This window comes from Pogona vitticeps, chromosome 1 (genome assembly GCF_051106095.1).
Source record: "Pogona vitticeps strain Pit_001003342236 chromosome 1, PviZW2.1, whole genome shotgun sequence".
Classification (NCBI taxonomy): Eukaryota; Metazoa; Chordata; class Lepidosauria; order Squamata; family Agamidae; genus Pogona; species Pogona vitticeps.
The window spans coordinates 250454111-250469159 of record NC_135783.1 but is presented as its reverse complement, the minus strand read 5'-3'; the positions used below and the strand labels follow the sequence as shown (position 1 = coordinate 250469159).

The 15049-nt window shown below is 44.2% G+C and overlaps 1 protein-coding gene across 9 annotated transcripts in view; it reads right to left on the bottom strand.

Annotated features, from left to right (window-relative positions):
• The window catches only part of SYT12 (synaptotagmin 12), an 84764-nt gene that overhangs the window by 61946 nt on the left and 7769 nt on the right, over positions 1-15049 (bottom strand). For 3 of the 9 annotated variants that reach the window (XM_072985574.2, XM_020784208.3, XM_020784213.3), the window contains exon 2: positions 143-204. In XM_072985574.2, the coding sequence (XP_072841675.2) occupies positions 143-176 (34 nt within the window). In that variant the 5' untranslated portion in view covers positions 177-204. The other 6 variants (XM_072985570.2, XM_020784210.3, XM_072985573.2 and 3 more) reach the window with 4 other exon arrangements.

Sequence of the window (15049 nt, the reverse complement as noted above, 5' to 3'; positions counted from 1 at the left end):
GAGAGAGAGAGAGAGAGAGAGAGAGAGGAGCAGGATTTTCCAAGCTCTGTGTTTTTCCATTTGCAGCAAGAAGATTTTACCTGAATTAATATTTCCGAGTAACACTGTAACAAAGATGGTGTTCTCTGTTCATGATACTTACCACTAAGTTGGTGTTCGACAATATTACTGTCCATGATGGCTGTCCTGAGTTAGAGCAATTGCCTGGAAGAACAGACAAATGGAGATTGAGGAAAAAAGGGATGGCACCACAGAGACAATGCAGCCCCGTACAGAGACTGACCAGAGGTTAACATGAGACCATCTCTACTTTTGAAAGGTCACTAGAGGCCACTCCTTTTTATTCTCATGATAAGTAAAGAAATTAGTAGACGTTTCTTCCACTCCCACGACCCTTAAATGCTACTCCACACAAACATTTCACTGTATACTTATGTGAGGGTTCGTTGGTGTGGGCTGTCTTTTCTTCAATAAATTCACGAGGCACAGAAGGAACATCAAACGGGATTGTATTTATTCCAACATTAACATCATCGGTAACTACACCCATGAAAGGGTTCAAGGAGGTTTGGAGACCAAGGTTAGGCTTGGAAGGAGTCCACAAACTATGTACAAAGGGATTGGTGTTCTCTGGGTTCCAAGGACCTGTTGAAGGCGGCACAGGTCCTAGTCCAGGGTTCAATTCTTCTTCGAGGGAAATCAAGGGTAAGGTCTCCTCATCCCCACTCCAGCCATCCCAGGAGGATCCCTCTCCTCCTTCGAATCCCCAAGGACCGGGTAACCCCCCAGTTTCTTCAACTCGGCGATATGCCATTGACGTTTACGTTCTAGTTCTCTGGCGACCGCCTCTCGCTCCTCTCATAGCTTTCTCCGCCACTCTTTGGCCTCAGTCTCTCCCCAGTAGGAAGGGCGAGGCTTCAACCCCAGTTGCCGGCGTTTTTCTGCCTCCTCGTGGGGAATCCGGACTTGCTCCCATTTGTGGGTCCAGGGGTCCTCCATCCAGACCCACTCCCAACCGCCTGGAATGTCCCTGGTCTTCCCCCTTATATCCCCCATCCCTGCTTCTATCTCCTCCCCCCTTCTTCCCGCCTGAACCCGTCCCGTTTCACGGGCAATCTTTAACCCCTTCACCACCTCTTCTAGGTCCCGGGTATCCACCCCCTTGTTCAGGGTAAGGGTTCCGCCGCATTCTGTCCCCCAATCAGGGGTCTCCACTCCTCTCTCTTCCCGTCGCGGTGGGGATGGTGGGGGGGATGTCTGAGTCTGGCTGTTACTCTTCGGGAGCAGCGGCACTCCTACCATGGCTTCCACTTTGAGAGCCTCACAACTTGTAAGAATATTCCCTTTGTTAACCCTTCTGGCCTTTTTTCATTATAGTTCCTACATACAGAGTTCGCCCTAAAGGAGGCATGAACAAAATTTGGTTCCCCATAGATCACGGCACTGGCCACCTCCAACATGCCTCACAATAGATTATGCTGGCAAGGGCAGATGGAAGTTGCAGTTTAACAACATCTGAAGGGCCACATTTTCCTCATCCTTGAGCCAGAGGTTAAGTTAAACACTCTCTGTACTGTACAATGACTTTTCATCACCACAGATGTGTGAATCTGTTTATGTATGATATGAAGTCCTTATGGCCTCCTATTGGCTGCTTGTTGAACAACCACGGTTAAGATAATAATATTCCATATTTGCACCTACTGCATTTCTGTTCTCCTTCATCAAATTCTCCCTCAAGCATGTTTACACCAAGAGTCTACCACTGGGTTTTCACTAACACCTCACACAGTCCTCCACCTGTCTGCTCATTTGGACGAGAGCCCCATCAGTTCAATGGGACTTACTCCCAAGTACGTGTGAATGCTGTACAGTGCATAGGATTGTTCAACCCATTGTGACTTTAAATCTCTTTCAATCCATTATGACTGCATAAATAAGGGGCAATTACTACATAATCACCATGCAACAGTCTGAAAGTCAACAAGTATAGCTTTCCCCAGTAAGAGATGGAAGAAACTTTAATTTCTATCTGCTAAACAGCTATTATAAGCTTCTGGCCAGAAAAAGAGATGGGAAACCCTACTGGCTACAACTTTTTTTAGTTAATATGCATCATGAGAGCATCATTTTAGGTCTGCTGCATACAAGATTACTGTAGCATAGTTGCTGCTAAGAAACAACGCCAATAGGGATCTCACTTTGCATGGCTGGCCTCACATTGAGTGGCTTAATGCCATTCAAGCTGATTCCAACCAGTGAAAGCTGCTGGAGGAGGAGATTCTTTGCAGAGATAAGAAGTTACTTTCTTAGATTGCAGCCAAATGCGGCAGCCAGCACTTCTAATGGCTGCAGCCAAAAGAGTAACTTTTCTCATCTCTTGCATTAGTAAGGTTAGCCTCACATCTGCAACCCAGAGGTATCAGTTATTTTCACTACTGGGACAGGGTAAGCTGAAATTAAGAACAGATTAAACTTTATGTGCATGATTTTGTTTTGAAGTTAGTCCCAGGTGGTTTTCATGAATGACAGCGGGAGAACGGGTGTCACCACCCTATTTGTTTGTTTGTTATGTTTCTTTGTTGAGTAGAAGTGGGGGCAGTTGTTGCCCAGAAATGACTATGGCCATAAGCTTGAGTTCTCTGCAGCAGATGTACCCATCACATAACATATTAATTAGACCTTGCAGCTTGCATTAGGAAACATTTCCAATAACCAGCAACCTCCTGATGAGCTGGTAGACAAAACAAGTTTAGCATCTCAGTCAGTGTCCTAGGAATTGATGTGAGATGTGATCATCCCCTGTCTCAAGTACTGCATGAGTCACTGGCACATGATGTTTTGTGGAAGTGCTTTATTAAAACCTTATTCTCCAATAGGTCATCTAGGATTAGAGGTCATTGATTGTTAGAAAAGTACTGGTGCGCTGCACCCTGCCAGCCAAGAAGGGACTGATTTACCTTTCATTCTAGAACGCTGTTCCTTTGTTTACAGGAAAGAATTACTGCATTGTTCTACCCCATGTCTTGTAATAAATGACTCTATAAGGATTTGCCTGAGACTGTCCTGCTTAGCCTCTATCTTTTCAAGTGTTTAATAATAACCAAAGTATATTGCATCAAAAATCTCCACCAATGATATTCATTACAACTTTTAGCAGGTGTCATGCATGTGGCCAGGCTGTCCTAAGAAATTCTCAGTATCTTGCAAACTCAGTGTTAGCTAAGATGCTGAAGAGATAGATTCAGGACTCTTTTCTGCCATAAAGACCTCGAGATCTTTATGAATTCTGCCTTATGAACTTTGCTATATCTCAAGTCCTTCTCAAATTAAGGAGAAGAGCAATGCCCGACAGGATAAAAACCTGGCCACACAAACAGACACATTTAATGATTGCACAATTCATAATAGATTTTTTAAAAATGAAATAATTTCAACTCTCTTGGTGTCTTTGTTTTTCAAAATGGCATATATGTATACATTGTCATTAACCTCTACAGGACTCTGAGATGCCTTTGCTATGCTAAAGACAGAAGCAGCAAATTATTGACAGTTGAAGGCAATCATGAAGATCAGAGATAGTCTGTTTCTAATTTCCATGAAACTGGATATTTTTTTAAAAACTATAGTAGCACACTATAAATGAATTAAAGGCTCTTTTAGGATTCGTCCATACAATTTTTCCCCGCTTTCTAAACCATACAGAGCCTTAGAAGACAAGCATTTATCACTGAAGCCTAGCTATGAGAAGGAACAAGCAACAACTCTCAAGGAAGAGGGTGAGCCATCCCTTCAATTGTCCACTAGCAAGAGCTATGAGACTATTTATACCACACTGCCAACAATGGCCCATCTACGACTGCAGAAAAAGAGCAGGACAGAGAGAGAGGAAAAGCACAGGAAAACAAGACAAATCTCTCAATAGCAGAGGATACTTGGTAAGGGAGGTGGAGGAGGGAATAAAAGGAGAGGTGGATTGGGAAAAGGACATAGAATGGGAGGAGGAGGACAGAAAGAGAGAGAAGGAGGAGGACATTCTGATAGGATGGGGATGGTTGGAAATGGAGGATCTCTGGACTTGGGAGAAAACTAAGATGAAACCTCCCCTCAAAGAGATAGTGAGGCGTCAGCAATACTGCCCGGCAAACAGAACAGAGACTAAAATAGACGGAAAGAATAGATCCCATAAAGGGAGAGAAGGGAGGCATTGCCGTACAATTGGAAGGGGCTGAGCCTATAGAATGGGCAGTGTACGTGTATCCCAAAAAAGGAGATCTCTGGAAGAAGGAGAGCCGACCCACACCAACCAGCCCCAGCTAGCCTGGAAGTCCCACCAAAAGGGAATGGAATGGGTGAGACACCCAATTCTGCGGGACTATTTGTCCCAGCCTAAGGAATCCTACATGGAAAACCAATGACCATGAGTGATTTGGGGTGAACCCTCATTGGTAAATTCTTTTGCCAAATCCAAATGGAAAGATTGTTGGTTCAGACGAAACCTGTTGGAAGAGCCCATTGGCCCAATAGAGGTTGTTGTTTATGACACTTCTTTGTTGGTTAAAAAAACGTTGGTTAATAAAACGGTTTTGTGTAAAAAAAAAGAACCTTCACCACTTTTGGAGGCTTAAACCGCGGAACCATGGGAAGCGAGACCTGAACCCACTCACACCAGCACATTGTCATTTTTCTGACAGTACCTGCTGCTTTTAGCTAAGGAAGGATCCGTTCATTTTTAGTAGCTGTAACTTCATAATTTTTGCTGCAGAACATTTTATATCACGCACTGAAACTCGGTTATTTATTTACATACTGATACTACACTTATGAGCAACTGTATGACGGTAACATTGTTTTCATGGTTCAGGTTTTTAAAAAGTATACTGTGGACTTCTGAAAGCTTAAGTACAAATAAGTACATAGGGAGTATGTATCACGGAGTTCTCCGGCAGGCAACATACCTGCTAAATTTCAGCCCTGTTGGGTTGGGCTCCACCTCTTCCACTCATGACTTCTCCCCTGTGTGCATGTGCGACTCTGCCCCCCCCACATGCGCAGGGTTCTGTTGTGGCCAGAACCAAAGGGGCTGCACAGAGAAGGAAAGATGCACGGAGGGAAGCGGAGTTGTGCATGTTCACATAGCCACATGCCTTAGAGGGATCCTTGCTGGCAGGTAAACCCTTTTCTCCACTCCTCACCACACCCCAGACAACTGATTACGCCATAGAGGACAGGGCCCTCTTTTCCACCTTGTTCATATCTTATCAAAATTTTACTAATAACCCTGCTCTTTAGTTTGTTCTCATTATTTCCCCATCACTTGTCTCATTTTCTGTGCACAAATGATTCTGTTCTGGATAATACACAGCCAAGTCTTTTCACATGGAGTTGGCCTTATTCAGAGGTCACTACAAAATAGACAGATTATTCCAGAGGTAGTAAATGGATTCCTCCAGCTAAAAAGGTTTATTAACAGTAGAGCCTAGAGGAACATTCTCCCTTAGCACATCAGCACTCTGCCGCTCTAAATTCTGTTATACTTAGCCTGCAATTTGTTTCAATGCAATACATAATAATAATTAATGGGATCACTGTGTATTTTGTTGGGGAGGATTAACTGCGAGGAAAACTCCTCTCCCAGTGACTTAATTTCACTGGAGAGGAGAAAGAACAGAATCATCCTTTGCTGACTCTCAAGGGCAAAGGCATTTAGGCACAGCTACTTCTGAACATAACCTCCTGAGCCACTCCTAGATGTTTTCCAAGTTATTCACCAGTGGCGAAAAGATGAACGAATATATCTCTTTATGAGGTACATGGAAGGGATGGAGAGTGGGGGATAATTTAATCTGCTCTAATATTTTACTGATGGGAAAGGGGGTTTCCATCTCTGCCAAAGTCCCTCTCTTACATACACCCTTCTTGGTTTGGATGCCCAACACATTTGTGAGAACCCTATTAACGAGAATAATTCTGCTGCTTCTGCTGATTGTAAGAGTCTGAAAATAAAAATATCCTCCCACTCAGTGCACCAAAAAGGTGGCCTCTACATTTTTGTTTTAAATATTTATACCCTGCTTGCTTCCTAATCATAATCTCTTAGTGGACCAACAAAAAAATTAATATTAAGCCAGAGGCCACATGTTAACAGACAGCACTTTAGACAAAATCATCCAGTCTTTTAAAAAAGAGCAGCCATATACCATAAAAAGAACAGTTTCTTATCACAGCGGGGTAAAGAAGCTCATGTACCAGCTCATGCAACATTTAGTCTATGCTAAACCAAAATTCTGCGAGAGTACCAAAAAGCAAAGCCTGAAATAATCCCTCCAAATTTATTTTATTCATGTATTTATTTAATTTATATGCCACCCACACTACCCAAAGGTCTCTGGGTGGCTTACAACAGTAAATAAATAAATAAATAAATAAATAAATAAATAAATAAATAAATCAATCAATCAATCAATCAATCAATCAATCAATCAATCAAACAAACAAACAAACAAACAATTAAAATACAATTAAAATATATACTCTAAAAATTGTCATCAGGACCCACAGTTGATATTATTTCAATTAAAAGCCTTCTGGAACAGGAAGGTTTTGACTTGGTGTTGAAATATCATCAGCATCGACACCAGACGAATCTCCCTTCAGAGGGCATTCCATAGTCTGGGAGCAGCTGCTGAAAAGGCCCTTTGTCTACAAGCCATCCCTCTTAACTCCTTAAGGGATGGCTCTTTCAAAAGGGCACCCTGGCTAGATCTTAACTGCCAGGTAGGTTCATATGGAAGGAGGCGGTCCTTCAGGTTTCCAGGTTCCAAGCTGTTTAGGGCTTTATATGTCAAAACAAGCACTTTGAATTGGGCCCGGGCAGCAGCTGGTAGCCAATGTAATTTAAACAGAATCGGCTTGATGTGTTCCCTAGTGGCCCCACCATTCACTAGCTGCACAGCTGGATTCTGGACCAGTTGCAGTCACCGGACCGTCTTCAAAGGCAGCCCCACATACAGCACATTGCAATAATCTATACGAGATGTTACCAGTGCATGTGTAACTGTCATGAGACTCCGCTCGTCCAGGTAGGGACGTAGCTGGTATAATTTCCGCAGCGGAAGGAAGGGGCCCCTGGCCACTGAATCCACCTGGGCTTCCAGAGTTACACCCCCAGGCTGCGGACCCTGTCCCTTAGGGGGAGTGTAACCCCACTCAGGGCAGGGAAATGGCCCTCCAGCCTGCATGGCGAAGCACTCACTAACAGCACTTCCATCTTGTCTGGATTGAGTTTCAATTTATTAACCCTCATCCAGTCCATTATCAGATCCAGATATGAGTTCAGCACAGAAACCGTCTCACCTGGATTGGTGGAAAATGAGAGGTAGAGCTGAGTGTCGTCAGCATATTGCTGACTCCTCAGCCCAAACTTCCTGATGACCTCTCCCAGCAGTTTCATGTAGATGTTAAACAGCATGGGGGACAGTGTCGAATCCTGAGGACCCCATGACATAAATGCCATGGGGCAGAGCAACTGTCCCCCAGCACCACCCTCTGGACACGGTCAGCTAGGAAGGAGCAGAACCACCGTAAAGCGGTGCCCCCAACTCCCAACCCAGCCAGCCTATCCAGAAGGACACCATGGTCGATGGTGTTGAAAGCCACTGAGAGGTCCAGGAGTATCAACAGGGTCACACTCCCCCCGTCTCTCTCCGGCAAAAGTCATCGTAGAGGGCGACCAAGGCAGTCTCCATGCCAAAACCAGGCCTGAAACCCAACTGAAATGGATCCAGAAAAACCGTTTCATACAGCAGTGCCTGCAGTTGGCCGGCCACAACCCACTCCAACACCTTGACCAAATAAGGGAGATTCGCCACTGGTCGATAGTTAACCACCAGCCTTGGGTCCAGGTTAGGCTTTTTTAGGAGTAGCTGAATTACTGCCTCTTTCAACATGGTAGGGACCACTCCCTCTCTCAAAGAGGCATTCACAGCCTCCCAGACCAAGCCGCAACACCCCCCCCCCGGCAGATCTTCCAATTAGCTAAGATGGGCAAGAGTCGAGTGGACTGGTGGTAGAACGGACAGATCCAAGCACCCTGTCCACATCCTCAAGTCTTAACAATTGAAACTCATCCATTAATACTTGACCTAAGCAAGGCACGCTGGACACATCCTCTGATTCTGCAGTAATGGTGGAGTCCAACTCACTGTGAATCTGCGCGATTTCCCCCTCAAAATGAATGGCAAACTCATCACAGTGAGCTGGTGAGCAGTCCAGGACCTCCACTGGATTTCCCAGTTGAAGAAGATCCCGGACCACCCTAAACAGCTCTGCTGGACGACATTCTGAGAAAGCAATATGGCTGGGGAAATATTGCTGTTTCGCCAGCTGTATTGCCACAAAATAGGCCCGATAATGGGCTCTAAGTTGTGTTCGATCCGACTCCCAGCAGGATTTCCTCCACCTGCACTCCAGCCGTCTCCCCTCTCGCTTCATCGCCCGCAGTTCAGAAGTATACCAAGGAGCTGTCTGGGCTCGGCCAGCACGGAGAGGGCACTTAGGCGCAATCGTGTCAACCGCCCGGGTCATCTCCCTATTCCATGGCGCTCCTGAGCTTCGACAGGAGCGCCAACTATATCAGACGGATAATCCCCGAGCATTCAGGAAACCATCTGGATCCATTAGTCTCCAAGGCCGGATCATCTTAATAGATCCCCCACCCTTGCAGAGGGGAAGAGAAGCTAATAGACTAAACTTGACCAGGAAGTGGTCTGACCATGACAATGGGGTCACAACCAGCCCCTCCACATCCAAACAACCATCTTCCAGTCCGGTTCAGAAGACCAGGTCCAAGGTATGGCCCTTCTCATGCATCGGGCAGAAGACACATTGAGACAGCCCCATGGTTGTCATGGTGGTCATGAAGTCCTGAGCTGCCCCAGTCAAGGCAGCCTTGGCATGGATGTTGAGGTCCCCCAGCACCAACAGCCTGGGAGTCCTTAACACCAGGTTCGAGACTACCTCCGTCAGCTCAGGCACGGAGACTGTTGGTACACAGCAGGGTTCTCTTTATATGTTCTCTTTATTGGGAAAAAGGCAAAATATAAATAGAATGAATGAGAGAATAAGTTATCAGGAGGGCAAGGCTGATGAATATGCATAACAATTATTAAAAGCTAAGTCTGCAAACTGTTTTCCCTAAAAACTTTATCTGTGATGATGTAAAATTTCAAGAAGTTCTGCCTGGCAGCTCAAATCTGTGATAGCTTGTTCACACATGCATCTCAAGTGTGACCTGCCCCTGTTACCAACTTTCTGACTAGACAACTTCCTTCTTTTTTTTCCTTTTTTTAAAGATTTCTTGCAATGAAAAGGAATGGAGAAAAAAACTCTAAAGGTAGAAGGCATCCTTCTAAAGAAGCTATAGAAGAGTGTAAAATAACTATTATGGTCATATAAGAGTTCTAGGCACCCACTACTGTACTCTACAGAAAGCCCTTGTCTCTGAAGATTGGCAATGGGGACTTAACATACAGTGTGATTTGTGCTTCTCATCTTCTAGAGAGAGCTCTCAGTGAGCTCAACTCTCTCGAAAGCTGATATCACTTTGCATTCCTCAGCATCCAGAACTTATATTCAGGTTATTGGTAGACCTATGCACAAACTTGTAATGATTTGACACTGTACACATCTCCAACACATACATCCAGTGTTGATGCAGTAAATAAGTGAAGGACTGAGACCCTTTGCTTTGAGCTGATGTCTAAAACAAGTTTTATTTAAGTTATATTGTTATTTATTAGCATAATATATAGGCCTGTGACAGCCCCAAAAATCATGAGCACTCTGGAGCTGTCCTTGGTGCTGAAGTGTGTGATCCTACTGGGATTGAGCTGTCTAATACAGAACTAACAAAGTCAAAGAATTCAGCTCCACCAGCTCACAAATGATGCCCCTCCAGATATGTTGGGTCACAAGTTTCATCATTTCCATCCAACACAGCCAAGACTAGGCTAGATGTAGCTGAAGATGGCATGAACTGTACTCCAAGGCATCTGCAGAGTGCCAGACTGGTGAAGGGTGCAGCTGTTTAATAAAACCATTAGCGCCATGGCTTCCTATGAGGTCTTCTAGCCTGAAACCTTATTCATCACCTCCAACAGACAGTAGGGGTTTACCCATACTGGACAAAACATGTGATGAAATGTGTGCCGATTTCCATACTGCTGAATTTCATTATTAAACTTGCTGTCTGCATGACAAAAGGCACTGCTCTCTTCAGAGCAGTACCTTTCCCTTGCCCTTCTGCACTTTTTTTGTTTCCATTTCAAAGGCTGGCTTACTTTGTTTTGGCAGGAGGTGCACAAAGAATAGTATTCTGGCACTTTCCATGGGAAGTTCATTCCCACATCAGAGGTTTATGATCAAAAGCCATCCATTAAGTATTTAAGCCAAGTTTTCAAAGAACTGCTCTAGAAGTGAAGATCTACCAAGGAGCTTGATGTATAAAGGTTTATAAAGGTTTGTTCCAGGCGGAATTTGAAGACAGGCGTTTGCAGTGCAGCACAGACCCAAGAAGAACTGTGACCAGCTACTGTAGCACTTTTGCCCATCTATATAATCCTTGAGCCTGCAATCTCATGTGTATTTTCCTAGGAGGCTGTCAAAAGCCATTCCTTTTGGTTACAGCCACATTGTTAGAAGACACAGAGCAGCCAGGCCATGTTGTACTACCCTCTGGAGCCAAGGGGGTTTTCTGAGCCAGTGGGAGCTTGCAGAGACAAGGTACTAATTCAAATGTGTCAATTAGGTGGCTCGGGTGGCTCTGAATCCCTTTTGCCAGCTTCAGTCATTTCTGAGTCAGAATCAATTCTCTAATACTCTCTTGGTAGACTTGCTACAATGCACTGTATGTAGTGCTATCCTAGAAGACAATTACATAGGTTACACAGGAAGCTGCCATATACAGTACTAAGGTATAACCTTACTTATGCTTTGCCAACATGGCTTGGCAGTGGATCTCCAGAATCCTCTCTCAGCTTTGTATACCTTCTGCACACACAGCACAAGCCTTCCCACTGAGCCTTGGTCTTTATCTTAATTTCAGACACTCAAAGTGCTCCAGAGCAGAGGCGAAAACTTTAACTGGTACAACCAGGTTTACAGACACAACGAGAATTTTGAAAACAAATTAAGAGAAGAATTATATAGGCTGCATGTTTGTTCACAAGCCCAGTTCAGAGTCTCAGCACTTATCTTTATATTCCTAAAGACCTTGAGACCCAACATCTGAAGGAGTGCCTCTGTGAATCCACCCATGCTTTACAATCTTCTGCTGAGACCTTTCTCTGAATGCCTCCTTTGGCAAAACTGTAATACTGAACAACAAAGGGTTTTCTCAGCAGTGGTGGCCTGGTTGAGGAATGCTGTCTCCTCTACTGCAAAGATGTTTGTATTGATATAATTTAGCTCCTAGCAAAATAATTCACATTCAGGCACTTGAGTTTGTTACAATGTTTTTCTTGCTGTACTGGCTTTAATAACTCAGCATTTTTAAAAAGCATTAATGCTAGAACACCAAAAGAGTGCCCTGAAAACATGTGCATGGTGAAAAGTGGCATACAAACGTTTTAAATAAAGAAATTGTTTTTTTCAGTCTCTGGGAAATTCCTGTTTTTCCTTTATGTATTAGTTTGCTACAATTACAAAAACCTTCAAGTCCCTCTTTGGAGAATCCCAGGAGGAAAATAAAACTCGAAAAAGATTAAGATAAACATACTTTACACAATGAACATGTCAAACAGAAACCCACATGGAATGTTGTGCTTTCCTTTCCATCCACCTCTCCTATTTCAAAATTCATTTTCATAGCTGTGTCTTGAGACATGTGTTCCAAAATCTTTGGCTTTTGTCATCTTTCAAAATCCCAGAAAGAAACAACATTTTGTCTCTTGCACTAGAAGGAAGAGAGAGAGATTTTCAGTATCTGGATGGCAGCACAATATCTCTGATTTTAAAAAAAGTTGTGGGCAAGTACAGCCCTCCAGCTGTAACTGGACACCCCTCGACCCTTGGCCATAAGAGGCTATGATGGGAAGTACTGTGAATTACAGTCCAACAAGATCTGGATGACTACACTTTGCCTCTCTGTCTCTTTAAAAACTTTGTATTTATTTTTTCCTCTTTTAATGCTCATCAGCCGTCTTCCACAAGCACAGCTTACAAATCAGTGGCAGAGAAGAGATTCTGTGTAAAGACATCCTGGCATCTCTAAAGTTCTCATTTGCTCACAGTCCTGGGCCTTAAGACTTCAGAGATCTGACAGTCAATGGAGGCCACATGGACCAATGATCAGAGAAAGACAGTGGCTGAAATCCAGTTGCCTAGGGTGTAGTAGGTCACAACTAGGGTAGATACATCGAATCCATAGAACTTATGGAGGAGTTGAGTCAACAAATCCTCCATTGCAATGGTCCTACTCTAGTCATGACTTAGGGGTAACTAGACAGGCAAATTGCATCAGGCTGGTTTTCGCTAAATAGAGTCACTTAAGATCACATAGAGGTGTGGTGTGGTGTACTATTTGGGGAGATCCTTACACCTGCATGCAAGGATCACATGGTTTCAGGACAGGAAACCACACTACATCTCAAGCAACCCTATTTAGTCCACTCCTCCCTTTAAATGGAAAGGAAGAAAAATCCCTTGAGGTGGAGTGGGGAACAGGTCAAGAGAGTGATGGTGGTGGTAGTTCTTCTCAGCCAGAGAAAAGCGGATGAGGGGCAGTGAGTGGCCATTGGGGTTGTTGCATCCTTGCAGCCTCTGCAGAGTCCTTTGTGTCTTGGCACCTTCTCCCATCCTGGTGCAGAAGGCGGAGAGGACTTCTGCAGTCCTCCAGGTGGAGGGGCAGGGTTACCATCCAAATAGTCCCCTGCAGCACTGACCCACCAGGTGCAGCTACCTAACCTGCTGAGCACTGGTGGTAGAGACACTGCCCTCTCCTCCTCCTCCTCCTCTTTTTCTTCCATCCCTTGCAATGGCAAATGGCAGCATGGTCTCTCAACAGCCCCACAGTGTGTGGGTGTGCCTGTGTGTGCGTGTGTGTGCAGGGCAATGCAAAACTGCTTCAGCCCCATCCAGTGTGCTGCTCAGAAGTCTCTGGACCAAGCCGAAGGTGTGTGTAAAGACATACATGCCACAACTGCAGCCCAGAGCTGCTCTCATGTCTTGACGGACTAAGAAGAACAATCAGTTCAAAATCAGTGATGCCGAACATGATGTCTTTTGTGTTTTTTGGGGTGGGTGGGGTGAATCTCCCTGTCTCCTCTTGTCTCTCCCTCTGCAGGGAAGTAGGAGGAAGTGCTCACCTTTTTTAAACAAAAATAAAACTTATTTTAAAGTTATGTAGTGCTGAACTGGTTTGCTAAGCAATCAATTCAGTGCAGGATTCAATTGGATTTTAAAAAAAACACACACACACACAAACAACTTGTTTCCTCTTCATTTCCCCCCTCCACGGGGGAGCAGGAAAAACCTTTCAGTTTCTTCATAACTGACTAGATCCTGAAGCAGATTCAGCAAACTGACAGGTTCAGCCATCTGCTTTAGTTTGATCTCTGTCATCATCCATGCCGGAAACAAACAAAAATGGAGATATTATACTCACATTTTTTTTAAAAAAGTTGCCCCTGACAGGGACCGAAAAAGGTGCAGATAGGCATGGATCAGGGAGAAGCTGGTTTATGAAAGCCCATATAGCATGTGATTGCTGGAAAAAAGGAAAGACCAGCCTATCTCTAAAGCAGATCGAACTGTGTGACAAAGGTCCATCCGACTGCACACTTACTGTGCTGAGGCACCAGATTTCAGTCATCATAAGGCAGCACCCTCATGTTTGTGTGCCCTTTCCTAAGTATTCTTTTGGGAAGATATGCCACTCATCAGAATGGCTCTCTTGACTTCACTAGAAAAACTATGGGGTTGTTATTTCAGCTCTGTATTCACATCCTGGAGAAATATGATTTAATACTTACTGACCATTTGTGTCGTCTGCAGTTTCACTAAAGCTCCAGTGGAGCCTCTGGTAGCTGATGAAAATCTAATGAAGACAAAGGTGATAGGAGACAAATACTCATTAGTTTTCTTTATGAGCTTCTCTAGACAAGAGAGAGGTGAAAGGAAGGGCTAAATGAAGCCAGGGAAATTATATCCCATTGGCAGAAAAGAAAATAATAAATATGTCAAAATGGATGTTGAGAAAAAAAAACAACTGCAGGGAAAAGAAAGATTGCCTAAAACAAAAGTATTACGTCCAAAACAATAAGGGTAACCACCATTAAAATTCAAGCTGCATGATTCCATTAGCAAACCTATCAGCTTCTCCACAGATGCAAAATATTAATCAATGGAGGCAAATAGTAACAGAGCAGGGCCATCATGAAAGTTATTCTGGTTTCTGATGGTGTGTTTGTAACAGGAAATGAAAAAAAAAGTGTGCTGCTTTTAGATGCCTTCTTTTCTCTAACACCAGAGAGGTACTGCTAGATGTTGAATTTTTATGTTGTTTCATCTATCCTTAAATACTCTCGTAAAAAAAAGTTTGCATTGGGGTTCTGATTCATGCATATTTATTCACATCTAGAACTATAAATGACCTGGGACCAGCATACACCAAAGACTACCTTATCTTATATGCATCTCCCCATGCACGTCACCTGCCAACATCGGGGGTGCTCTTCCATACTGCATTGCCCATCTATGAAAGAAGGAAGCCTACATGCACAAAACACTTTTGATGTCTTCTCCACTTTCTGTGCTAAAACCTTCATCACTAGCTAAAGCCCTTTTTTCAAGATCAATGTACCCTCTCATTTTCAGCCCCACTGAACGGGGCTCCTCCACTCACATGTGCGACTCTGCCCCCCCCCCGCGCACGCGCTGGGTTCCATCGCTACTGGAATCTGACATGACCACTGCTCAGAGGAGGAAGACAGCTGCATAGAGGGAAGTGGAACCATGCACGTGCACACGTGTGCCCAGCTTAGTGGGAACC